This window comes from Oncorhynchus nerka, linkage group LG28, assembly GCF_034236695.1.
Source record: "Oncorhynchus nerka isolate Pitt River linkage group LG28, Oner_Uvic_2.0, whole genome shotgun sequence".
NCBI lineage: Eukaryota > Metazoa > Chordata > Actinopteri > Salmoniformes > Salmonidae > Oncorhynchus > Oncorhynchus nerka.
In genome coordinates, this window is record NC_088423.1 from 31,531,894 (window position 1) to 31,558,637 (window position 26,744).

Sequence of the window (26,744 nt, forward strand, 5' to 3'; positions counted from 1 at the left end):
CTCTTGTTTTAAATATTCTAATTTACACAGGCAATATAGCCTACCACAAATAGGCTATGGATTTTAATGTAAAGCTATGTTTTACTTATGAGTCGTTCAATGTCATTTCAGCAAGCCATGACACCTACCATCACAGATTGTTCCGAAATCATTTCTGTAGTAAGAACCATTAATTCCTGTGACCATTGTTTTGTTGACATTTTAATTGATCTGAGAAATTGATTGCACCCACATTGACCTTGTTAATTTATAGTATTCACATAATATTCAATAAATATAGTAACCAACATCTGATTTGGACCAAACTTCTTCCTACCATTTGAGTAACACATGAGGAATTCAATAAAATGGTCAATAGCCACCAATGGACCCCCCCACACACACACACACCCTACACCAATCCCACCCCAACAACCAGTATAAAGTATCAGTTCTCTATGTCTAAGTATACTGAAGAAAAATACGGAACATGTAAAGTGTTGGTCTCATGTTTCATGAGCTGAAATGCATAAAGATCCCAGAAATATTCCATACTCACAAAGAGCTTATTTCTCTCAAATTTTGTGCACGAATGTGTGTACATCCCTGTCGGTGAGCATTTCTTCTTTGCCAAGATGATCTGCCACACCTGTCAGGTGGATGGATTAAATAACTGATTAAACAGCATGATCATTACACAAGTGCACCTTGTGCTGGGAACAACAAAAGGCCACTCTAAAATGGACAATTTTGTCACACCACACCGCAGATGTCTCAGGTTTTGAGGGAGCATGCAATTAGAGGAATGTCCACCAGAGCTGTTGCCAGAGAATCAATGTTAATTTCTCTACCATAACTTCTTGGCGCACCCATCCCGTTAACGGGATCATTTTCGTCAACATCCGCTGAATTGCAGAGCTTCAAATTAAATGACTAAAAATATTTAATTTCCATGAAATCACAAGTGCAATATAGCAAAACACAGCCTAGCTTGTTGTTAATCCACCTGGCGTGTCAGATAAAAAATTACAAATGTTTTTCGGGGGAAAGCTATCCAAGCGTTTATGTTAGGACATCTCTCTCAGCAGACAAAGCATTACAAACAGCTAGCAGCAAAGTAGATTGGTCACGAAACTCAGAAAAGCAATAAAATGAAACACTTACCTTTGATCTTCGGATGTTTGCACTCACGAGTCTCCCAGTTACACAATAAATGCTAATTTTGTTCCATCTAGATTATTTTTATATCCAAAATACCTCCATTTGGTTGGCGCGTTTTGTTCAGAAATCCACAGGCTCGAGCGGTCACGACGGGGCAGACGAAAATTCCAAATAGTATCCGTAAAGTTCGTAGAAACATGTCAAACGTTTTTTATAATCAATCCTCAGGTTGTTTTTACAATAAATAATAAATAATATTTCAACCGGACTGTAGCATTTTCAATAGGAGTGAGAGAGAAAATGTCTGCTCCAAGCTGCTCACGCATGCAAAACTCTGCTGGCACCCAGCCATCCAATGACGCGATGTGATATTTTTCGCTCATTTTTCTGAATTAAAGCCTGAAACTATGTCTAAAGACTGTTCACACCATGTGGAAGCCATAGGAAAAGGAATCTGGTTGATATCCCTTTAAAGGGAGGGAAGGCATGCAATGGAACAGAGAGGTTTCAGGAAAAACAGCACTTCCTGGTTGGATTGTACTCAGGTTTTTGCCTGCAATATCAGTTCTGTTATACTCACAGACAATATTTTTACAGTTTTGGAAACTTTAGAGTGTTTTCTATCCTAATCTGACAATTATATGCATATTCTGGGCCTGAGAAATAGGCAGTTTCATTTGGGTACGTTTTTCATCCAAACATGAATATGCTGCCCCCTACACTCAAGAGGATAAGAGATAAATGTCGTCATAGAGAATTTAGCAGTACGTCCAACCGGCCTCAACCTCAGACACATATAACCACGCCAGCCCAGGACCTCCACATCTGGCTTCTTCACCTGCGGGATGGTCTGAGACGAGCCACTGAGACAGCTGATGAATCTGAGGAGTTTTTCTGTATGTAATAAAGCCCTTTTTGTGGGGAAAAACTCATTCTGATTGGCTGGGCCTGGCTCTCCAGTGGCTGGACCTATGCTTTCCCAGGCCCACCCATGTCTGCGCCCCTGCCCAGTCATGTGAAATCCATAGATATTTATTTATTTATTTATTATTTAGCCTTTTATTTAACTTGGCAAGTCAGTTAAGACAAATTCTTATTACAATGACGGCCTACCAAAATGCGAAAGGCCTCCTGCGGGGACAGGGGCTGGGATAAAATATTTTTTTATTATAAATATAGGACAAAACACATCCCGACGAGAGACAACACAGCACTACATGGAGACCCAAGACAACAACATAGCAAGCATGGTACCAACACAACATAATATGGTAGCAACACAACATGGTACAAACATTATTGGGCAAAGTCAACAGCACAAAGGGCAAGAAGGTAGAGACAACAATACATCACGCAAAGCAGCCACAAATGTCAGTAAGAGTGTCCATGATTGATTCTTTGAATGAAGAGATTGAGGTTTGAGTGTTTGTTGCAGCTCGTTCCAGTCATTAGCTGCAGCAAACTGAAAAGACGAGCGACCCAGGGATGTGTGTGCTTTCGGGACCTTTAACAGAATATGACTGTCAGAACGGTGTTTTATTTGGAGGATGAGGGCTCCGGTAGATATCCCAGATAGGGGGGAGTGAGGCCTAAGAGGGTTTAATACCTAAGCATCAACCAGTGGGTCTTGCGACAGGTTACAGAGATGACCAGTTTAAATGGGAGTATAGAGTGCAGTGATGTGTCCTATAAGGAGGATTGGTGGCAAATCTGATGGCCGAATGGTAAAGAACATCTCGCCGTTCGAGAGCCCCCTTACCTGCCGATCTATAAATGAGGCCTCCGTAATCTAGCATGGGTAGGATGGTCATCTGAATCAGGGTTATTTTGGCATCTGGGGTGAAAGAGGAGCGATTACGATAGAGGAAACCAAGTCTAGATTTAACTTTAGCCTACAGCTTTGATATGTGCTGAGAGAAGGACAGTGCACCATCAAGCCATACTCCCAAGTACTTGTATGAGGTGACTACTTCAAGCTCTAAACCCTCGGAGGTAGTAATAACACCTGTGGGGAGAGGGGCATTCTTCTTACCAAACCATATTAACTTTGTTTTGGAGGTGTTCAGAACAAGATTAAGGGTAGAGAAAGCTTGTTGTACACTAAGAAAGCTTTGTTGTAGAGCATTTTACCCAAAATCCAGGGCCGGCTGAGTAGAAGACTGTATCATCTGCATATAAATGGATGAGAGCTTCCTACTGTCTGAGCTATATTGTTGATGTACATTATGAAAAGGGTGGGGCCTAGGATTGAGCCTGGGCCTAGGATTGGCTGAGACAGACTATGTTCTGACTTTATACACTGCACTTTTTGAGTATGGTAGTTAGCAAACCAGGCCAAAGGCCACTCGGAGACACCAATACTCCTTAGCCGACCCACAAGAATGGAATGGTCTACCGTTTCAAAAGCTTTGTCCAATTCAATAAAAATAGCAGCACAACATTGCTAAGAATAAAGGGCAATTGTGACATCATTGAGGACCTTTAAGGTTGCAGTGACACATCCATAACCTGAGTGGAAACCAGATTGCATACCAGAGTGAATACTATAGACATCAAGAAAGCCAGTCAGTTGATTATTGACTAGTTTTTCAAACACTTTTGATAAACAGGGCAAAATAGAATTAGAATTAGCAAAATAGAATTTAATTGAAGTGGTGATTGAAGAGCTCAGCCGTGTGCTTCTTGTCAGTAACAACCATATCAACTTTAAGGGACATGGGCAGCTGTGAGGAGGGTTTATTTTCCAGGTCTAACTGTTTTCCAGAACGTCTTTGGGTTAGACACACAGAGAGCAAACTGCTCCTTAAAGTAATTAACTTTGGCCTTCCGGATAGCCTGAGTGCACGTATTTCTCATTTGCCTGAACGAGAGCCAGTCAGCCTGAGTATGCTTGTGCCGAGCCTTTTGCCAAATGCAATTCTTGAGGTGGAGTAACTCTGCAAGATCACGGTCGAACCAGGGGCTGAACCTGTTTTTTTTTTTATTCTAATTTTCTTTATGGGGGCGTGTTTGTTAACAATACCACTGAAAATGTTTAAAAAAAGAAGGTCCAAGCATCTTTGACAGAGGGGATCAAGCTGATTCTTTACCATTTTACAGAGGTCAGTTCATGAAGGAAGGCTTGCTCATTAAAGGTTTTTAGCAAGTGTCTAGGACAACCTGTCCTGATTTGTATCACTGAGCAGCCATTACGAACACAGCCTGTAAAACAGTGATCACTAAGGAATCAGTCTGGTGTTCTCTGTAATAACCTATCAGGATTATTTGTGAGGATAACATTAAGAAGAGAAGCCATTTCTGGGTGTTTGGAGTCATACAATTGTTTGGGGACAGACTTTTATTTTATTTTTTTATTTTACCTTTATTTTACTAGGCAAGTCAGTTAAGAACAAATTCTTATTTTCAATGACGGCCTAGGAACAGTGGGTTAACTGCCTCTTCAAGGGCAGAACGACAGATTTTGTACCTTGTCAGCTCGGGGATTTGAACTTGCAACCTTTCGGTTACTAGTCCAAAGCTCTAACCACTAGGCTACACTGCCGCCCCTTGGTAGAGACAACCGAGCACTGAAGGTAATCCTTGGTAAAGACTGCCATCTGTCTTGCTGAAAAAGGTTATAACCGGGAAGGTTATCAGTATTCAAAACACTCTTCCTTATTAACCACGTCTCAGTAATGACCAACACATCTGGATTGGAGCTGTGAACCAACACTTTCAATTGATCCATTTTAGATAATAAGTTTCTAGTGTTAACATGCAGAAAACCCAGGCTTTTACGAGAGCAGAAATCAGTGAAGCAGATATCAGAGCACAAGTCAGAATTGGGGCTAGCAACTATAGATGGGCCAGGGTGTACATGCACATTTCCAGATATCATCAACAGTAATACAATCAAGGCACGGCATAGTACAGGGAGAGTTCATAGGACAGAGAGAGTTCATAGTACAGGGAGAGTTCATAGTACAGGGAGAGTTCATAGGGAGAGTTCATAGGACAGGGAGAGTTCATAGGACAGGGAGAGTTCATAGGACAGGGAGAGTTCATAGGACAGGGAGAGTTCATAGGACAGGAGAGTTCATAGGACAGAGAGAGTTCAGAGAGAGTTCATAGGACAGAGAGAGTTCATAGTACAGGGAGAGCTCTACAGTGCTGATTTATGACATCTGAATGTGCATCAGATGGCAACAAGATCATATTGTTCAGCAATTTCATCAGGTAACATGTATACAAAGCCGGCGAGAGGTGGTTAGACTAGGATGGGAGGCCAAAAGACTGTAACCAATAGTCAAGAGTCCCGAGTGTGGGGGGAAAAAAGTCTGTCCCACAGTTTGGTAAAGAAAGTTCATAGTCAACATAGCATGCAGGAGTCATGAGGAAAATGGCAAAATGCACAAGAAAAAAAAATATACAGTTGAAGTCAGAAGTTTACATACACAATTTGTATTTGGTAGCATTGCCCTTAAATTTGTTTAATTTGGGCCAAACGTTTCAGGTAGCCTTCCACAAGCTTCCCATAATAAGTTGGGTGAATTTTGGCCCAGTCCTCCTGACAAAGCTGGTGTAACTGAGTCCGGTTTGTAGGTCTCCTTGCTCGCACACGCTTTTTCAGTTCTGCCCACAAATTTTCTATAGGATTGAGGTCAGGGCTTTGTGATGGCCTCTCCAATACCTTGACTTTGTTGTCCTTAAGCCATTTTGCCACAACTTTGGAAGTATGCTTGGGGTCATTGTCCATTTGGAAGACCCATTTGTGACCAAGCTTTAACTTCCTTACTGATGTCTTGATGTTGCTTCAATATATCCACACAGATTTCTGTCCTCATGATGCCATCTATTTTGTGAAGTGCACCAGTCCCTCCTGCAGCAAAGCACCCCCATGCTGCCACCCCCGTGCTTCACTGTTGGGATGGTATTGTTTGGCTTGCAAGCCTCCCCCTTTTTCGTCCAAACATAACTATGGTCACTATGGTCAAACAGTTCTATTTTTGTTTCATCAGACCAGAGGACATTTCTCAAAAAGTATTATCTTTGTCCCCATGTGCAGTTGCAAACTGAAGTCTGGCTTTTTATGGTGGTTTTGGAGCAGTGGCTTCTTCCTTGCAGTCCTTGACTGTAACTCAGTAAAAACATGAATTGTTGCATGTTGCTTTTTATATTTTTGTTCAATGTAGTTAGGGATAGGCATTTGACTTTTTGACCAAGTACTTATTTTTTTCTTCGATTATTCGAATGGTGAAAGAGAAGCTATTTTTAGAACGAGTAGCACTGGAAAAAAGATATGTGGAGCATTTATCTATATGCCAACAGTGAACAACAATGTCTAATTTATCGTAACCTTTACAGATAACGAATCCTAATTGCCAAATTCCTCATATTAAGTCAGTAAAACAAATAAGTGCCATTTTAAGATTGATGAATTGAAACTAATATCAACAGGTTAGTATATCGTGGAACTCAATCTTCAAAAAGGTAGTAACCTCAGCAGTGTGGCGCTTGCTTGTAGAAGCTGGTGGCTGTGCAATGGCATAGCCTTTTGTTAATTTAGCAGACACAACGTTCTTAGTTCCTGAGCCCTTATCACAGCCAAGACACCTATTTTCTAGTAAAAAAACACAATGGAATATAATCTAATTTAACAGCATAGTGTCAATGATTTGCGCCTGAAACAGGTAGTCTAAAATAGGTATTTAATTTGAAAGGGGGCTCAATTTGGAAAGTTGAAAGTTTTCAAGGTTGCAAATCTGTCTTTTCGATGTACAGATGTTTGATTTGAGTTTATGTTCCTTGGAATGTAACTATTCTACATTAAACACTGCATGGCGATGAATTATGGCCAGGACATCTGTTTGGTGAGTAGACTTGGCTTAGTGATTCTGAAAAATACGCTTTGTCTTTATAAAACTAATGCTTTTGCATATTTTCAGTGTGGAACCTGAATGTTTAGGGAGGTAATAGCCTAGGCTAACAATTCTAAATGCCACTAGCAGTTCGCAAAGTACTGTAGGGTCCTCACTAAGTTTTCATAAAACATGAAAAAGAAAAGGAGAGTCGCACACCCTAGGAGCTCACTATCCCTGATGAAGACAGCTTGTCTGTTGAAATGATGGTTATTCAATTATTGCATCTGAGCTCTTCGTGTGCTGCTCTCCTTTTTCCCCCCCAAGTGTTTTACTCCGCTAACCAGCACCTCGCCTAAACAGGTGTGCGTTTCTTTCGCCTCCGAACTATGTTTTTAATAGGCATTTCATTCTGTAAGTGCACAAAGCACGTGTGTGTAGACAGAGAGGTCAGAATGCAATTGAGTGACTGAGACAGAGGGGAAAGGGGATTTAATGAGCTGAACTGTGTTGCTTGGTTTCTTTTTTTGTGTCCCGCAAATGCACATGTACAAATTGAACAGTCAAAGCAAATTAACGTGGTCTTCAAGACTGATTTTAGACCAAATTGTTTTACACTATTTGAAAAATATGATATCTGGTTAAAGGTCGTGTTTTGACGTCAATTAGAGTACTTGATTACTCATACCCATCCCTACAAGTAGTGTGGATCTAATGCTTGGAGTATTGCTTTTTCATCCTATGTACAATATTCCCTGTGAATCTGGTGGGTGTTTTTTTCCCCCGAACTTTGCCATTTGAAGTTGCTTGCATTATTTACAATGAATGGGTGTGGAATTATCAGGTTTTGTCCACAAATGTTCCTGCTACTGCAACACCCTTGTATCAATTTGGCTTGTCTCTTGTGCTTCAACCTAATTCTCTTTGAATAGTCCAACATGAACTAGTCAGCCTCTTGAGTTGTGCAGTGGTCTAAGGCACTGCATCACAGTGGTAGGTGTGCCACTAGAGATTCTGGATTCGAGTCCAGGCTCTGTCGCAGCCGGCTGCGACCGGGAGACCCATGGGGCGGCGCACAATTGGCCCAGCATCGCCCGGGTTAGGGGAGGGTTTGGCCGGCAGGGATGTCCTTGTCCCATCGCGCACTAGCAACCCCTGTGGCGGGTCGGGCGCAGTGCACGCTGACACGGTCACCAGGTGGTTTCCTTCGACACATTGGTGCAGCCGGGTTAAGTGGGCATTGTCAAGAAGCAGTGCAGTTGGGTTGTGTTTCGGAGGACGCTCGGCTCTCAACCTCTCAACCTCTCCTCAGTCTGTACGGGAGTTGCAGTGACGAGACGACTGTAACTACCAATTGGATACCACGAAATTGGGGACAAAAAGGGGTGAAAAAGATTACATGAAATAAATAAATAATATACAACAGTAGTTAAATGGAATGGATGTCCTGTTCTGATTTAATTAGAAAATATCTTTATATGTAGTGTGTTTAGTGACATTTCCCATTACAGCCAACCCATTACCATTGCAAAACCACTATACATTGTTTGGGACTTTTAGCATTTTGAAGACATTTTACAGACCATAACATTGAAACCATTAGAGCTGCAGTAGCTCAATGGTTTGCTTGTTCACCAGGAATGGTTTTACTAATCCAGACCATTTTTTAAGGGAGTAAACCACGCAACACATGGGCTGTTTCCTGGACACAGATTAAGCCTAAGAGAAGGACAAACTGATTTGCTTTCATGGAGGTCTGAATTGAATTTTGAGGATAACCACACAATTTATTTTTTCACGAGTTAAATCTATTGGTTTTCTACCCAAAGTTGCAAAGAAAATGTTGTGATCCATTTAATACTCACAAGAGACCAGCAAAATGGATAAAATGGTGTTGCAGAAACATCGGCATTTAGTGGAACATTTTCCTCATGTCTTGTTCATTGTTGAGAAAAATGATGGTCCAAATTATATGAATCTTTTGGGGTGGCAGGTAGCCTAGTGTTTAGAGCATTGGGCCAGTAACCAAAAGGTTGCTGGATTGAATCCCCGAGCTGACGAGGTAAAAATCTGTCGTTCTGCCCCTGAACAAGGTGGTTAACCCACTGTTCCACGGTAGGCTATGATTGTAAATAACAATTTCCTAGATCAAATTATATTTAAACAAAAAGTTTCAGGAATGATTATCTTACAATTTGTACAATTTCTTTTTGGGGTGGAATGACCCTTATGCTTCACCATGCTGGTTCATAAAGTGCAGCTCAGTCTTTATCAGTGACTATGTAACTTGCTTTCCTGTAATTCATCCAGTGATCAGTATACCTGGATGCTCATGCTGTTTTCTCTCCTCTGATGCTGGGAGCCCCCCGTGATTGTGGTAGCTGAACTCTGACCTTGCGATTGACTTGCTCAGTGCTCCCATGATGTGTTAGCAGAGTGCTGATGGGAGCTTACTGCTTGCCCAGTCTTCATCCGCGCTTTTTGTAATGAGTGGAGTCAAGTGAACACGGTTAGGAGGAGTAATGTGTAGTCACATGAGTGACTACCCAGTGGGTGTGTGTGATGATTGAGAAGACTTGATCTGGATATTGCAGCACAGGGCTTGGCTACTGGAGCTACCCTGAGAGTATATGTGCAGCATTAAAGGATCAGCTTGCAAGAGGGAAGGGGAGAACGAGACTGGTGGAGAGGGGAGGGAAGGAAAGATTTAAAATGATTGAGCTTAGCTAGCTTGAATGATGATGACAGGTGGCTCAGTAAGTCTCAACGCCGTTGTGCAACGTTCTGATATATTATGTAGAATAGTCTACATCAAAGGAATCCGCTCTATTCATTAGTTATAGCTGCAGGGTTCTGTGTGTGGCACCCTCCAGAATGTGACCTTGATGTTGAACAGACATCAACAATCAGTGTGTCATAAAGATGGAGGGGTGGGCTATGAAATTATGCATTGTCAGACCAGAAGACTAATGCGATATTGGATGTATATTACAGGGTTGATAAGATTCTCCTCCTTCCTCCAAGCAGTTCCTAAATTAACTCATAATCTATTGTTTGTGTCCAGTCTTAACTGCATTAGGCCTAAGCCAGGATGGGTGATGTGGGGGGGCTGGTAAACTATGAATTTTGCTCATCAAGCTTTCGCAAGATTTGAATCAACTCTCTTCAGACAGAGAAGCCTGACTGAGTGGGCTTTGAAAAGACTAACACAGAGTGAGTCATCTTGCCTACTCTGGTGTGCTGTGTTGAGTTAGAATCATAGTCAAAGGGAGTGTTTGGAGTGGCTTAGACATTTGACATTAGGGGACGAGTTCAAATCACTCACCATAACCAGGTTTACAGCCAACCTTGTTTTCCAATCAAAGTACATCAGATAAAAATTGCCACGATATGCTTGATGGAAACAGCTAATTTGTATGTAAACGTTCCAAATGTTGACCAAACTAAATACATTAGACACGGTGGGATTGTTTTGTCGTAAAATAAATGATGTGAGAAAAGGCTGTGGAAACGCCTTTTTAATATGCAAATATTGATGTAATTACCATCTAGGGCTGTGACGCTAATTGAATAACCGTGTAACTGACGGTTAAGGATTAAGACCGTCGTGAAAATAAAATGACCGTCAAACGTTTATGGCCAACATATTTTAGGATTTACAAAACATTAGATTAACTTTAATTTAATGTCGATTAACTTTACCTAATACCGTAAGTGATTACTAAACTAATAAGCAATTGTTTTGCTAGCTTTGTCTATTAAACTGTCTACATCTCTTCCTCTTTCCAACTGTCCGTTTGATGCTCGAGCAGCTAAACCGCTAGATGTGCAGGGGTGTGGAGTGCTATAGGCTACGTCACTTCAGTAAAAAACTTTGTTTTATACATGCACTTTTTTATTGCTTGCTCTTAAATAAATCGGTCTTCAAAAGAAGGTTTGATGTGTCTGACTTAATTAATTACTCAACAGCAGTCAACAAGGTTGTTCTGGCAATGAGGTCTATAATGTGCAATTCTTGTGTCAAATGGACAATGCACCAATCCTCGCCAACCTGGCATGGTATAATTTGATACGGAATATTTTCTTAATTTATAGACTAATCGACTCTAATCAGGTCCTGGCCGATATGCCGCTCAAGGTGAGACAAATAAAATGGCCGCCCTCTTATCCACACAATTGTATTCATTTATTTCACCTTTATTTAACCATGCGACCTAAATAGGATAGTGGCCTAGGCTTTAGTGTTGGACCGCAATGCACTTTTATGAATGCCCATGTGGTAGCCTACTATTTCTAAAACAGGCTATTTACATTTAATCCCTGTCATTTGGATACATTAATTTATGTTAATGCATGTGTTAATTACAGTAATTTACCATTCTCATTCTCGCAGTGGAAATATAGAGTTCACATTAGAGGTCGACCGATTATGATTTTTCAACGCCGATACCGATTATTGGAGGACCCCCCCCCCAAAAAAAGCCGATACCGATTAATCAGCCGTTAAAAAAATATATATAATTTTTTTTTAATTACAAAAAATATGTATATTTGTTATAATAACAATTACAACAATGCTGAATGACCACTTATTTTAACGTAATATAATACATCAATAAAATCAATTTAGCCTCAAGTAAATAATGAAACATGTTCAATTTGGTTTAAATAATGCATAAACAAGTGTTGGAAAAGAAAGTAAAAAAGTGCAATATGTGCCATGTAAGAAAGCTAACGTTTAAGTTCCTTGCTCAGAACATGAGAACATATGAAAGCTGGTGGTTCCTTTTAACATGAGTCTTCAATATTCCCAGGTAAGAAGTATTAGGTTGTAGTTATTATAGGAATTATAGGACCATTTCTCTCAATACCATTTGTATTTCATTAACCTTTGACTATTAGATGTTCTTATAGGCACTTTAGTATTGCCAGTGTAACAGTATAGCTTCCGTCCCTCTCCTCACTCCTCCCTGGGCTCGAACCAGGAACACAACGACAACAGCCACCCTCGAAGCAGCGTTACCCACGCAGAGCAAGGGGAACAACCACTCCAAGTATCAAAGTGAGTGACGTTTGAAACGCTATTAGCGCGCACCACGCTAACTAGCTAGCCATTTCACATCGGTTACACTAGCCTCATCTCGGGAGTTGATAGGCTTGAAGTCCTAAACAGCGCAATGCTTGACACACAATGAAGGGCTGCTGGCAAAGCGCACGAAAGTGCTGTTTGAATTAACGCTTACGAGCCTGCTGCTGTCTACCACTGCTCAGTCAGATGCTTGTATGCTCACTCAGATTATATGCAACGCAGGACAAGCTAGATAAACTAGTAATATCATCAACCATGTGTAGTTAACTAGTGATTATGATTGATTGATCGTTTTTTATAAGGTAAGTTTAATGCTAGCTAGCAACTTACCTTGGCTTACTGCATTCGCGTAACAGGCAGTCTCCTCGTGGAGTGCAACTAGAGGCAGGTGGTTATAGCGTTGGACTGGTTAACTGTAAGGTTGCAAGATTGGATCCCCCGACCTGAACGAGGCAGTTAACCCACTGTTCCTAGGCCATCATTGAAAATAAGAATGTGTTCTTAATAGAAGTCAACCGATTAATCGGAATGGCCGATTTAATTAGGGCCGCTTTCAAGTTTTCATAACAATCGGAAATCGGTATTTTTGGGCACCGATTTGCCTATTTAAAAAAAAAAAAGATATTATTATAATATTTAACATCTTTATTTAACTAGGCAAGTCAGCTAACACATTCTTATTTTCAATGACGGCCTAGGAACAGTGGGTTAACTGCCTTGTTCAGGGACAGAACGACAGATTTTCACCTTGTCAGCTCGGGGGATCCAATCTTGCAACCTTACATTTAACTAGTCCAACGCAATAACGACCTGCCTCTCTCTCGTTGCACTCCACAAGGAGACTGCCTGTTACGCGAATGCAGTAAGCCAAGGTAAGTTGCTAGCTAGCATTAAACTTACCTTATAAAAAACGAATCAATCATAATCACTAGTTAACTACACATGGTTGATGATATTACTAGATATTATCTAGCGTGTCCTGCGTTGCATATAATCTGACTGAGCATACAAGTATCTGACTAAGCGGTGGTAGGCAGAAGCAGGCGCGTAAACATTCATTCAAACAGCACTTTTGTGCGTTTTGCCAGCAGCTCTTCGTTGTGCGTCAAGCATTGCGCTGTTTATGACTTCAAGCCTATCAACTCCCAAGATGAGGCTTGTGTAACCGAAGTAAAATGGCTAGCTAGTTAGCGCGTGTTAATTGTCATTGTGTTGCTGGTTTGAGCCCAGGGAGGAGAGGGACGGAAGCTATACTGTTACACTGGCAATACTAAAGTGCCTATAAGAACATCCAACGGTTAATGAAATACAAATGGTAAAGGGAAATAGTCCTATTATTCATATAACTACAACCTAAAACTTCTTACCTGGGAAGAAGGAACCACCAGCTTTGATATGTTCTCATATTCTGAGCAAGGAACTGAACCGTTAGCTTTCTTACATGGCACATATTTTACTTGGAACATATTGCACTTTTACTTCTCCAACACTTTGTTTTTGCATTATTTAAACCAAATTGAATGTTTCATTATTTACTTGAAGCTAAATTGATTTTATTTATGTATTATATTAAGTTAAAATAAGTGTTCATTCAGTATTGTTGTAATTGTCATTATTACGAATATTTTTTTTTTTTTAAATACAGATTAATCGGTATCAGCTTTTATGGTCCTCCAATAATCGGTATCGGCGTTGAAAAATCATAACCGGTCGACCTCTAGCTCTTAACTGACTTGCGTAGTTAAATAAATATTAAATAAAGGTGTAAAAAAAACGGCCAAATCAGTGTCCAAAAATACAGATTTCCGATTGTTATGAAAACTTGAAATCGGCCCTAATTAATCGGCCATTCCGATTTAATTGGTCGACCTCTAGTTCACACCCTGCTACACTTGTGAGAAACCAGTTTTGATTTATTTCATGTCATTTCCGTGCTCCATATGAACAATGAGCGTGTGCCTGGTTTCTCTGTCCTGGTGATGTTGACGGAGAGCTTGCCCCTGAACACGCATAGAAGTACCTGGCCTGCTTCTCACGAATATCAAATGTAGGAAAGTGCCCATCTGGGCTTCTCAGTATTTGTATTTTTTCCCCCTCAGCCTAGAGAGGAATGTGTTTGTCCTCAGCCCTGGAGGGAAGCCAAAGTCATTCCACTACCCTGGAGTGGTAAAGCGGCCTTAACTGGTTCTAACAGCAGAACTATCAGCTTGCTGCCAGCTCTAAGCAAACTGTTGGAAAAAATGGTTTAGACCAAATACAATGCTATTTCTCTGTAAAACAATGAAGACTTTCAGCATGCTTTTAGAGAAGGGCGCTCAATGTGTACTGCACTGACTGAAATTAATTATGAGCTGTACTGTTAGATTTCTATGCAGCCTTTGATATTATTGGCCATAACCTGGTTGTTGAGAGAATTTGTGTTATGGCTTTTCAACCTCCGCTCTGAATCCATGATATGGCAATCTAATATAACTCAGAGGATTTTCTTTTAATGGAGCTTCTCTAATGTCAAACACAAAGTGAGGTGTACTGCAGGACAGCTCTCTAGGCCTTCTACTCTTTTCTATTTTTACCAATGACCTGCCACTGGCATTAAACAAAACATGTGTGTCCATATTTGCTGATGATTCAACCATATACGCATCAGCAACCACAGCTAATGTAGTCACTGAAACCCTTAACAAAGAGTCTGTCAGTTTTGGAATGGGTGGCCAGAAATAAACTGTCCTTAAACATCTCTAAAACTAAGAGCATTGTATTTGGTACAAATCATTCACTAAGTTCTAGACCTTAGCTGAATCTGGTAATAAATGGTGTTGCTGTTGAACAAGTTGAGGAGACTATATTACTTGGTGTTACCTTCAATTGTAAACTGTCCCGGTCAAAACATATACAGTGCATTTGGAAAATATTCAGAACCCTAGACTTTTTCCATATTTTGTTACGTTACAGCCTTCTTCTGAAATGGATTAAATAAATAAATCCTCAACAATGTACACACAATACCTCATAATGACAAAGCAAAAAAAGTTTGGACACTTTTCTCAGTACTTTGTTGAAGCACCTTTGGCAATGATTACAGCCTCGAGTCTTCTTGGTTATGACACTACACGCTTGGCACACTTGTATTTGGGGAGTTTCTCCCATTCTTCTCCTCAGATCCTCTCTAGCTCTGTCCGGTTGGATGGGGAGCGTCGCTGCACAGCTATATTCAGGTCTCTCCAGAGATGTTTGATCAGGTTCAACTCCGGACTCTGGCTGGGCCACTCAAGGACATTGAGGCTTGTCCCGAAGCCACTCCTGTGTTGTCTTGGCTGTGTGCTCAGGGTCATTGCCCGGTTGAAAACTGAACCTTTGCCCCCAGTCTGAGGTCCTGAGCACTCTAGAGCAGGTTTTCATCAATTCTCTCTGTACTCTACTCTACTCTGTCCAACTTTCTCCCCCGATTGCTCAGTTTGGCTGGGCGACCAGCTCTAGGAAGAGTCTTGGTGGTTCCAAACTGCTTCCGTTTAAGATTGATGGAGGCCACTGTGTTCTTGGGGACCTTCAATGCTGCAGAAATGTTTTGGTACCCTTCCTGAGAACTGTGCCTCAACGCAATCCTGTCTTGGAAAACTACGGACAATTCCTTCGACCTCGTGGCTTGGTTTTTGCTGACATGCACTGCACTTTTGAATAAATTTGCTAACATTTCTAAACACCTGTTTTCATGTTGTCATTATGGGTTATTGTGTTTCGATTGCTCAGGCTTTTTTGTTTTTAATCCATTTTAGAATACACTGTCACGTAACAAAATGTGGAAAATGTCAAGGGGTCTGAATACTTTCCGAAGGCACTCAGTTCCTCCAGTTTTTTTTGTTTTTTCTCTAACTTATTCTGTGCCTCATATGGTAGTGTATTGCCATCTGTACTGATAGTCCCTCAATTTCCTTTTAATATGAACTCTTGACATAAATTGCTTTTGTTTTACAAATGAGTTTTGAATAAATGCACATTTTAAAAATGTCCCCTACAATAAATGGATCTGCTGTACCTATGTTATGTTGGAGAAAGTCAGTTATAAATGATTCTGTCCTGGTTAAAACCAACTTGTTATCCAATAGGCTTTGATTGCGTTTCTATTATCCTCGCCCAAGTGGAAATTCTGTAACCGTAATTAGTTGGCTGTCATTGTAAATAAGAATTTGTTCTTAACTGACTTGCCAAGTTAAATAAAATTTAAATAAATGTAAAGTACCTTGGACCCACCTATTCATTCAAGGGTTTTTCTTTATTTTTTACTATTTTCTACATTGTAGAATAATTGTTAAGACATTAAAACTATGAAATAGCACACATGGGATCATGTTGTTACCAAGAAAGTGTTAAATAAATCTAAATATATTTTATATTCTTTAAAGTAGCCACCCTTTGCCTTGCCGATAGCCTTGCACACTCTTGGCATTCTCTCAACCAGCTTCACGGGGAATGATTTTTCCTACATTCATGAAGGAGTTCCTGCATTTGCTGAACACTTGTTGGCTGCTTTTCCTTCACTCTGCGGTCCAACTCATACCAAACCATCTCAATTGGGTTGAGGTTGCGTGATTGTGGAGGCCAGGTCATCTTATGCAGCACTCCTTAGTCACTCTCCTTAGTCAAATAGCCCTTACACAGCCTGGAGGTGTGTTGTCCTTATCCTGTTGGGGGAAAAAATGATAGTCCCACTAAGCGCAAACCAGATAGGATGGCATATCATTGCAGAATGCTGAGGTAGCCATGCTGGTTGTGTACCTTGAGTTCTAAATAAATCACCAACAGTGTCACAAGCGAAGTACCCCCACACCATCACACCTCCATGCTTCACGGTGGGAACCACACATGTGGAGATATCCGTTCAACTACTCTGCGTCTCACAAAGACAGTGATTGAAAACCAAAATCTCAAATTTGGACTCATCAGACCAAAGGACAGATTTCCACTGGTCTAATGTCCATTGCTTGTGTTTTGTGGCCCAAGCAAGTATCTTCTTCTTATTGGTGTCCTTTAGTAGTGGGTTCTTTCCAGCAATTCGACCATGAAGGCCTGATTCATGCAGTCTCCTCTGAACAGTTGATGTTGATGTGTCTGTTACTTGAACTCTGAAGCATTTATTTGGGCTGCAATTTCTGAGGCTGGTAACTCTAATGATCTTATCCTCTGCAGCAGAGGTAACTCTGGGTCTTCCTTTCCTGTGGCGGTCCTCATGAGAGCCAGTTTCATCAGGTTTTTGTGACTGCGCTTGAGGAATCGTTCAAAGTTCTTGACATTTTTGGGATTGACTGACCTTAATGTCTTAAAGTAATGATGGACTGTCATTTCTCTTTGCTTATTTGAGCTGTTCTTGCCATAATATGAACTTGGTATTTTACCAAATAGGGCTATCTTCTGTATACCCCCTACCTTGTCACAGCACAACTGATTGGCTCAAGAAATTCCACAATTAACTTTTAACACGGCACACCTGTTAATTGAAATGCGTTCCAGGTGACTTCCTCGTGAAGCTGGTTGAGAGAATGCCAAGAGTGTGTAAAGTTGTCATCAAGGCAAAGTGTGGCTACTTTTGAAGGATCTCAAATATAAAATATATTTAACACTTTTTTTGGTTACTGCATTATTCCGTATGTGTTATTTCATAGTTATTCTACAATGTAGAAAATAGTAAAAATAAAGAAAATCCCTGGAATGAGTAGGTGTGTCAGCTTTTGACTGGTACTGTATATGCCAATGATTTTGACTGAGTCACTTTTTGTTTTTTTAAGAAACATTGTTCTGGAAATATCTAAATTGTTTGAATAGTCAACATACACACAACACTGACGCCTCACTCACTCCACCAGACATGCCACCATGGGTCTTTTCACTTTCACAGTCCCCAGTTCCAGAACAATTAGGATCCCCCCGGCTAATGGGGATCCTAATCAAATAAAAATCACACAGTAAGTCAACAAAGTATATATTTTTTTCTTCCATTCAAATGATCATAATCCTCATTATTTGAAAAAAGTTTCCAACACTCGCCCCTCGATCATCAGCGTCGCTGATAAATAGGCTATGGTGAAGTTGTTGTTTTTACTATAGCATAGCCGTCACCTTCATACTTCCCTTGTCAATTCATTATAGCTTACTTTCGGAAAGCCTAAGGTAGGCCTAGGTTTTTTAAATACATTTTAAGGAAAGGATAAATATTCAGTTTTTTTTTGTCTGACACGCTGGTGGCTTTGATTGACAGGTGCTTTTACGGGAGTGTGCTTGAGTTCGCCTGATTCTCTCTCTCGGGCCTCCATGTCCATTCAGAAAGTTTCCAAAATTAGCCTGTCTGGACTCCATCCTTTTTTAAATAAGAATCAAACGCTCCTGTCATGATTTTAATCTTGTAAAAGGGATTTTTTCAGTAGCTTAGGCAAAACTAGATATCTATCTTTGAAGAACATATGCCATAGCCATCGAATGACCGCAACAGCAGGGGTTGTGATATGCAAATATTTCAGGAAAAGTGGGAGAAAACCCATTAGACTTTGTTTAAATGGTTTTGTGCGTCAAAATAGGAAATATATTTAAAAAATGTTAGCTGCAGAAAAGCCAACAGACAATGATAAGTTATGAAATATATCTTCATTTTGACTCCGTTAATGTTGTCAACATGAAAATGCGACATCCTCTCCAACCTGGCATTTATTCATTTGTTAATTAATATTTATACGTAATAGCATACGAAGCGTAATGGCTTGTTTCATGCATATTCATGTAAACAAGTCTACAAACAATTGTGACCCCCCCCCACATGATGATATTGTGTGGTCCTTCCGCTACAACTCAGGAAAGTATGCTCTTTATTAGGCTACCGATGAAATCAGACAGGAACTTCACTGAGTGGTGAAAGTGCACGGTGATGAGGTTGATACTCCAATAAATATTGAGGGTCTTATTCTGGTGACATGATGATCTATGCTTGGCTGCTGTTTTGACAAAGTTTTTATCAGTCTAGCTTTTTGTCCATAATAATCTCATGTAGGCTTTACCCGCACTGTATCTGCAAGCTGTTGCCTAGAGCACACGTCCCAAGACCAGAGGGGAAATGAGCTATGGAAACCCATTGAAGTATTATTTTATTCGATAAATGGGAATTTAACCTCAAATATTATTTCATGTGCACTGCTTCATCACCGCACAGCCTTTCATCTGCAACACGTCAATTTGATGGAAACACTTCTCTGGTTGGGAAATGTGCATATTGTTTTTATGCAAGTTTTAGAATCCTGGCGTGAAAAATCTGTCTCCAGTTGGATAGAAGCCTAGCTCATGTTAGATTTCTCTGAGGCATAATAATGGACTTTCAGTCAAGGAATGCCAATGTTTTCAGTCTGTTTCCATCTCTGTTTGTTTGATTTTCATTTAGGTTGTGTGATTTGTGCAACAACTAACATTCTCAGTCTGATGTTTTAGAATGCAATAAGCTTCTGTTTGAACTGATAAGTGTTGTAATGTCTATGAGCTTATTTGCTTTTCAAAGGTGAATCATCCATCTTCAGTAATATCCATGTTCAAACAAATGTGTTTGACTCTTTACTTGCCTCTTGAACTCACACACATCTCTTTACATAGATTCTGGCATAAGCTACAAAAATATATCATTCTATTATCATACAATACTTTGGATACATGTGCTTGTGTTAGCCTGCAAGGCCAGTTGGCAGGTAAGCAGTGTTATCCTGCAGTAGCAGCCTGCTCACATACACTTTCTCAGGCTTAAAAACAGTGTTGGTCTGACAGAGGCCAGTCCGCTCTAAAGCCCACTGTGTTACTCCTTACTGACAGCTGGCTAATAAATGCTCTTTTTTTTGTTTCATCTGTTCTCCAGGCCCGTAATGTCAACACTGGGGAGTTGGCTGCCATTAAAGTCATTAAGCTGGAACCTGGTAAGCCCTCTTCTCTCTCTGCCATGTGTCATCATCACTAACATTTCCCTCTCCCGACTTCTAATTTCTTCCCCTTTCTCTTTTTCCTTCCTTCTCCTTTGTCTCGTCTCTTATCCCGGTCTGTCATCCACTGTTACCCTGTTTCACCAGTCTTTTACAAACCCATTTACAGTCGGCCATCTCTTGTCACCTTCTGTTGCAGAGTCATAACCAATTGGTTATTTTGTTAATCTCACCAGCAGCTGAATTCTAATTATCCCTTAGAAAGACAAGGTCTTGTCTCTGTCTTAGTGAACAATTGAAGTCTAATGTGTGCATTTTATGATTCTCGACCAGATGTTGGTTCACAGTACACTGAATTAATGATTAAATGGAACTTTAAACATTTATTTGATGTTTTTGCTTGTAAATTATGAGCATCGTCATTCAAACATCTCTCCTCTAGTGTTGATCTTTCTGCCTATATTGAATTATTGAGCCACATATTCAAAGCCCTTTAATGGAAGTGTATCGTGGCCGGTACATTCCGGTCAGTTTCCCAAGTCTACAGCACAGCTCGAGGGCCAAAGGAAATATCATGCAGCAAACTCACACGCAGTGTCCCAGTTTCCGCTTCCTCCTTCATAGAACGGTCTATCTATCTTTTTTTTGTTTACATTCCTCCCACACTGAAAGCTTTGTTGAATGCGTGTTGCCTGTTGAGTTTATTTTTGTTGCACACTAAACATATTTTTGTTGAGCGCACGAATCTTCATTCTTGCACCACAAAGAGGATGAGGCTTAGTTTACAAGATAACATCCTGATCTCAGTTTTTCAGTTTAAGTAGACTAAATCCCCTCTGAGTATTTTGATGGCGTGATCTTCTTAAGAGATGCATCTGTAGAGAAGTGAGGGAGTAGCCTAGTCTGTCTACTGTACCAAGATGCTTTTTAGACTATTTCCTGTATGTGGGCCTTGTCCCTCTGCATCTAACTTGACGAAAGATGTTCACATCTTTTGAGATTTATATTTTGAATATAGTCTATCTTTTCAGTTGCTATGAATTTAATCTGAAGGAAAGAATGAGCTTTGCCACCTAATGTCTCTGTTATAGGCCTAATAGTTAAAGATGAAACATTAAGAGAGATGAGGAATTGGAATGCACCCAGTGTATGCTAGGTACCAGATAAGACATTAGGAACACATGGAATGCTTTCAACATTGCTTTAATTGGCAGTGAAATAAAAAATGTAAAGGCTGCCACATGGAGAATGCTAGTCTGTGTCCATTTTTAATGGTACTTTTTTAAGGGGGGTCAAAAGAAGCCAGGAACCGTGGCTGATGTGACACGCTCACGCTGGGAGCGATTACAGTGATGCCCTGGTGGAGTCAGGCTTGTCTCAGCTGATTGATAGGGACAGCTCAGTAGCAGGCCTGCAGATTGCATTAGTGCAGTGTTGAATATACTCGCTACACACACACACACACCCTTCTGCACACTCTGCATCATTGCTTCCCACCTGAGGAGACTGTGCAGTCACATAGAGTTTGTGCAGGTAGACTGACCACCACATGGGTTCACCTCTCCTTTTAGAACCTACTTGGAAGCCCCTGCTCACCTGCCCCTGAAAACCGGTTGGATCTTATTGCTGACTCTATTGGAGTGCAGTATGTGTAGTTGTCATGCCCAGCTGACACCCTAGAGCCATGACCTAAATGTGGGAAAAGAGCTGACGGCCAGTGGTTTTCAATAGCATTACGTTTGATATCTTAGCCTAGCGTTACATACTGTCTAGATGTTGATTTTGAACATCCACACCAGACGCCATCAGGACACCAGGTTGAAATATCAAAACGAACTCTGAACCAACTATATTCATTTTGGGACAGGTCAAAACACATGAAACATTAATGGACATTTAGCTTGCTGTTGCTAGCTAATTTGTCCTGTGATATAAGCATTGGGTTGTTATTTGACTGTTTATTGTGTATGCATAGTCACTTCACCCCTACCTACATGTACAAATGACCTCTGTTAATCTGTACCCCTGCACATTGACTTGGTACCGGTACCCCCTGTATATAGCCTCGTTATTGTTACTTTTGATCATTTTTTTGTTTATTTAGTAAATATTTTCTTAACTCTTCTTGAACTGCACTGTTGGTTAAGGGCTTGTAAGTAAGCATTTCACAGTAAGGTCTACACTTTTTGTATTTGGCCCATGTGACAAATAAAGTTTGATTTTCCTGAAATGCACTTTTTTTCCCTGGCTCTTTTTTTTAGAATTTTGACCCATTTTGAGTCACACAAAATCATGTGTTCTGTAAATTCAATTGATTGGATATGATTTGGAAAGGCACACACTTGTCTATATAAGGTCCCACAGTTGGCAGTGCGTGTCAGAGCAAAAACCAAGCCATGAGGTCGAAGGAGTTGTCTGTAGAGCTCCGAGACAGGATTGTGTCGAGGCACATATCTGAGGTAGGGTACCAAAACATTTCTGCTGCATGGAAGGTCCCCAAGAACATAGTGACCTCCATCATTCTTAAATGGAAGAAGTTTGAGACCACCAAGACAATTCCTTTTGGGGTTCAATTTTTAACTACCCCCCCATCCCCTATTATTAATATTAATATGCATAATAACACTTTCTGTCCGTGTTCATTATGATTTTAGTGACAATTAAAAAATATATATATGAGTTCAAGTCTCAGCAGAGCCCCTTGTCCAATGGGTTTATCCTCTGGCGTGTTGATGATCTCCGTATCCATAGCCAGAATGATTTAGCAGTGCATGGTGAATGAACAGGTTTCATGTTATATTCATCAGAGGTGTCGGGAGGGTGAAGTTTGTGAATTAATAAAAATTGTTTTTGCAATTATACAGATTAACAAAACATGCACAGGACAGTGTTCATAACCTGTTTTTTTGTGGTAAATGTGAATTTTTAAAAACTGTTTTGATAATGGTTTTCACACACATACCTTGTCCATAATGTAGAGGCCTATGGGATATTTATTGACGAGGTAAGGGAGGAGGATGCTAACTGTGATCTGCATAACATTCCAGTACCAATTCATATACCTTTGTATGCCTCCTCGTCTGTATACCTACAGACACAAAAGTGAGCAGTTCAGTCATCTGCACCCAATACAGCTAGCCTTCAACATATTCTGTTTTAGAAAGATATGCACAAAATATGAAAAGATAGATGGTATCATCATAAAACTATCAATTTAGATCAAACAAGGGACAGACTTTAAACTGAGGAGATTTTCTTTTTTAATGTTTCGCTTAAGTGCCTGCACCTGTTGTCCTTTTCAAATTCAATGTTCCTGCAAGAACCCCCACTAAGGAGGTTCCTCGATGAACACCTCCTATGGAGTTCTTGGAAGAACCTTTTGGGGGCAATTTTCAGTGCCAAGAACCCTAAGGTTGTTAAAAAAAAAAACTTTGAGGGTCTTAGAACCCTTGTTGAACCCCTAATTTTTTAGTGTATGTGTACATTTATTTTGCACCGTGAGTGGTGGGGTCAGCTTGTTAGCCTAAACTGTCTTAAACTCATTGGCTGTATATTACACCTCATTTGCCTTCTCCTACACAGAGACACGATGTTGGTGTTGTCTTAATGTTCAACTTTTAGCCACACGTTGAGCGTTAAGAGGGGAACGATCCATCTGTGGTTAGTTGTTATTCTTCTCTCTCTGTGTTGTCGCCAGGCTAGCTGTCAGGCTAGCTGTCAGGCTGGTCGTCCTGTAAAAAGGCCATTGCGGATGCATACTCCATGGAAATGTAGTTGTCACAGTCGGAGGATTATGTTATTCTTCACTGGAGCTATAACTTTATTTTTAGTTTTCTCTTAACTTAAGGGTGTTTGAGAATGTACTCCCATTCTTTCCAGTGTCTCTGTTACCTCTTGTGTGTGTGTGCACGTTTTCAAATGTCTGCTTCTTAGTAGGTTTGTCACGATGTGGGTGTATGTTTATGTTTGGTGTGTTACCCTCGCCCTGTATTTATATAATGGGGTGACTACAGCACAAGCTTATGGAGTTTGGCTTCAGGAGATATGGAAATGTCATACTTCAGACTAGTGCTTTTCCTTACATGCTTCAAGGTTTATTCTCAAGCTTCCCTTCTGTTGACAACTGCGTTGCTTAGCTTTGAGAAAAGGTCTTTAGCTTTGATGACTTCAGACAGTTCTCGAACAGTAAGCTGGAATAAGCAGCTGAAATGGGGTGTTTTTCTCATCCATCCACGTTTACGTATGCAAATCCTTACAGGTCTCACTGTCCCAACAAACACCGCTGCCATACATTTTATTTAGAAGAAAGTTGTACTTTTTGTTTTGAATACTTTGCCAGGGGGCAGGCTGTGTGTTACCTAAGGTTTGTCTACCTGCAGCAGCATTCTGCAGTGAAACTGCTAATGGAGACTGATCAGACTGATTAAACATAAGTGTCCCTACGGAACCACCAGGGTGTTACGTATGTTTGGCCGTTTGGACTGGAGCACCCATCAGAACATGTCAAGATTTACTGGGTTCTTGAATAACAAACTAGTGTGTGATGAAGATACATTTTAAATCCTCACAGTGAACAGGCTACTATTGATTCTAGGTGAATCCAGTCCTATACGGGCCACAGGGTCGTTCCATGTCATTTCAGCAAGCCATGACACACACACCATCCGATTTTGTTCTGAAATTATTTCTGTATTTAGAAACAGGTAAGATTCCTGCAACATTATTTTGTTGAAATATAAGCTAATTGATTGCACACATTCAACATTTTAATGTATAGGATTCATAGAATATTGAATAAATATAGTACATAACATCTGATTGGGACCGAGCTTTTTTCTTACAATGAGTAACACAAGGAATCCAAAGAAATTTACAAAAGCCACCCACGGACCCCCCTCCCAATCCCAACCTAAGTATACGTTATCTAGTTCTCTCTGTCTGACAAGTAGTGTGGAACTGTGGCACGGAGTATTGTTTATTCATCCTATGTAATGTGTTCTCAGTGAATTTAGTGGGTTTTTTTGTGGTCTTTTCCTTCAGAGAAATGTGTAATTGAAGTTGTTACATCCTGATATTACCCGGTTCTGACCACAAGGTGGTGCTGTTCCTGCAATTTGGTAAGGTATGACTACAACACGTTCTTTGGTTTTGTTTACCTGGCCATTCTTTTTAAATGCTAACTTTTTAGCATTTGAGGCATTAAATCCAATGCAAGTCAATGGTACAGATTTAGCATTTTACACCCTGCATATCCAAATCATCTATAAGGAACGTCATTGAGTTACACAATCCATTTAGATACTTATGGGTTATTTGGACATAAAGTGTGAAAATGCTAACATAGGTACCATAACTAAAGCATGGGTTTCTGTCATACCTTCTCCATAGACTGGGTACAGGGTCAGGAAATCAATATGTAATTTGGGTGAACTATCCCTTTAACATTGCTGAAACCAGCACCGTGCTCAGAACCTGGTAATATCAGGCGGCCCAAAGGGTCTGTGCTCAGCCCTCCCCTGTACTCCGTGTTCACCCATCAACTGAATCAAGTTTGCTGACGACACGAGTGTTAGACCTGATTACCAATAACGATAAGAACCTGCCAAACCAGATTCGTCCGTCGGACTGCCAGATGGTGAAGTGCGATTCATCACTCCAGAGAACATTTTTCTACTGCTCCAGAGTCCAATGGAGGCGAGCTTTACACCACCCGAGCCGACGCTCACCGTGATCTTAGGCTTGTTTGCGGCTGCTCGGCCATGGAATCCCATTAAGCTCAGATGAACAGTTCTTGTGCTGATGTTGCTTCCAGAGGCAATTTGCAACTCAGTAGGGAGTGTTGCAACTGAGGACAGGCGTTTTTTTTTTTTTTACGCGCTTCAGCACTCGGTGGTCCCGTTCTGTGTGGTTGTGTGGTCCTCATGAGTGTCATCATAGTGCTTGATGGTTTTTGCAAATGCAATTGAAGATACTTTTTCCGTATTGACTGACCTTCATGTCTTAAAGTAATAATGTACTGTCGTTTCGCTTTGCTTATTTGAGCTGTTCTTGCCATAATATGGACTTTTATCAAATAGGGCTATCTTCTGTATACCAGCCCTACCTTGTCACAACACAACTGAGTGGCTCAAACACATTAAGAAGGAAAGAAATTCCACAAATGAACTTTTATAATTCTACCCTGATGAAGACAGCTTGGCTGTCGAAACGTTGGTAATTACATTTTTGCATCTAAGCTCCTAGAGTGTGCGGCTCTCTTTATATTTTCAGACTCTCATGAGGACCGCACAAGAAAGGAAGACCCAGAGTTACCTCTGCTGCAGAGGATAAGTTCATTAGAGTTACCAGTCTCAGAAATTGCAGCCCAAATAAATGCTTCAGAGTTAAAGTAACAGGCACATCTCAACATCAACTGTTCAGAGGAGACTGTGTGAATCAGGCCTTCATGGTCGAATTAATGCAAAGAAACCACTACTAAAGGACACCAATAAGAAGAAGAGACTTTCTTGGGCCAAGAAACACGAGCAATGGATATTTGACCGGTGGACATCTGTCATTTTGGTCTGATATTTGTGAGACGCGGGCGAGGTGAAAGGAAGATCTCCACATGTGTGGCTCCCACCGTGAAGCATGGAGGAGGAGGTGTGACAGTGCCCTTTGCTGGTGACACTGTCTGTGATTTATTTAGAATTCAAGGCACACTTAACCAGCACAGCACTCTGCAGCGATACGCCATCC

General features: G+C 40.6%; 1 protein-coding gene across 13 annotated transcripts in view; it reads left to right on the forward strand.

Moving 5' to 3' along the window:
• LOC115113126 (mitogen-activated protein kinase kinase kinase kinase 3-like) overlaps positions 1–26,744 on the forward strand; it is a 65,089-nt gene that overhangs the window by 12,432 nt on the left and 25,913 nt on the right. For all 13 annotated transcript variants that reach the window (XM_029640401.2, XM_065012758.1, XM_065012759.1 and 10 more), the window contains exon 2: positions 19,946–20,003. In XM_029640401.2, coding sequence (XP_029496261.1) covers positions 19,946–20,003 — 58 coding nt within the window. The remainder of the gene's footprint in view (positions 1–19,945; positions 20,004–26,744) is intronic.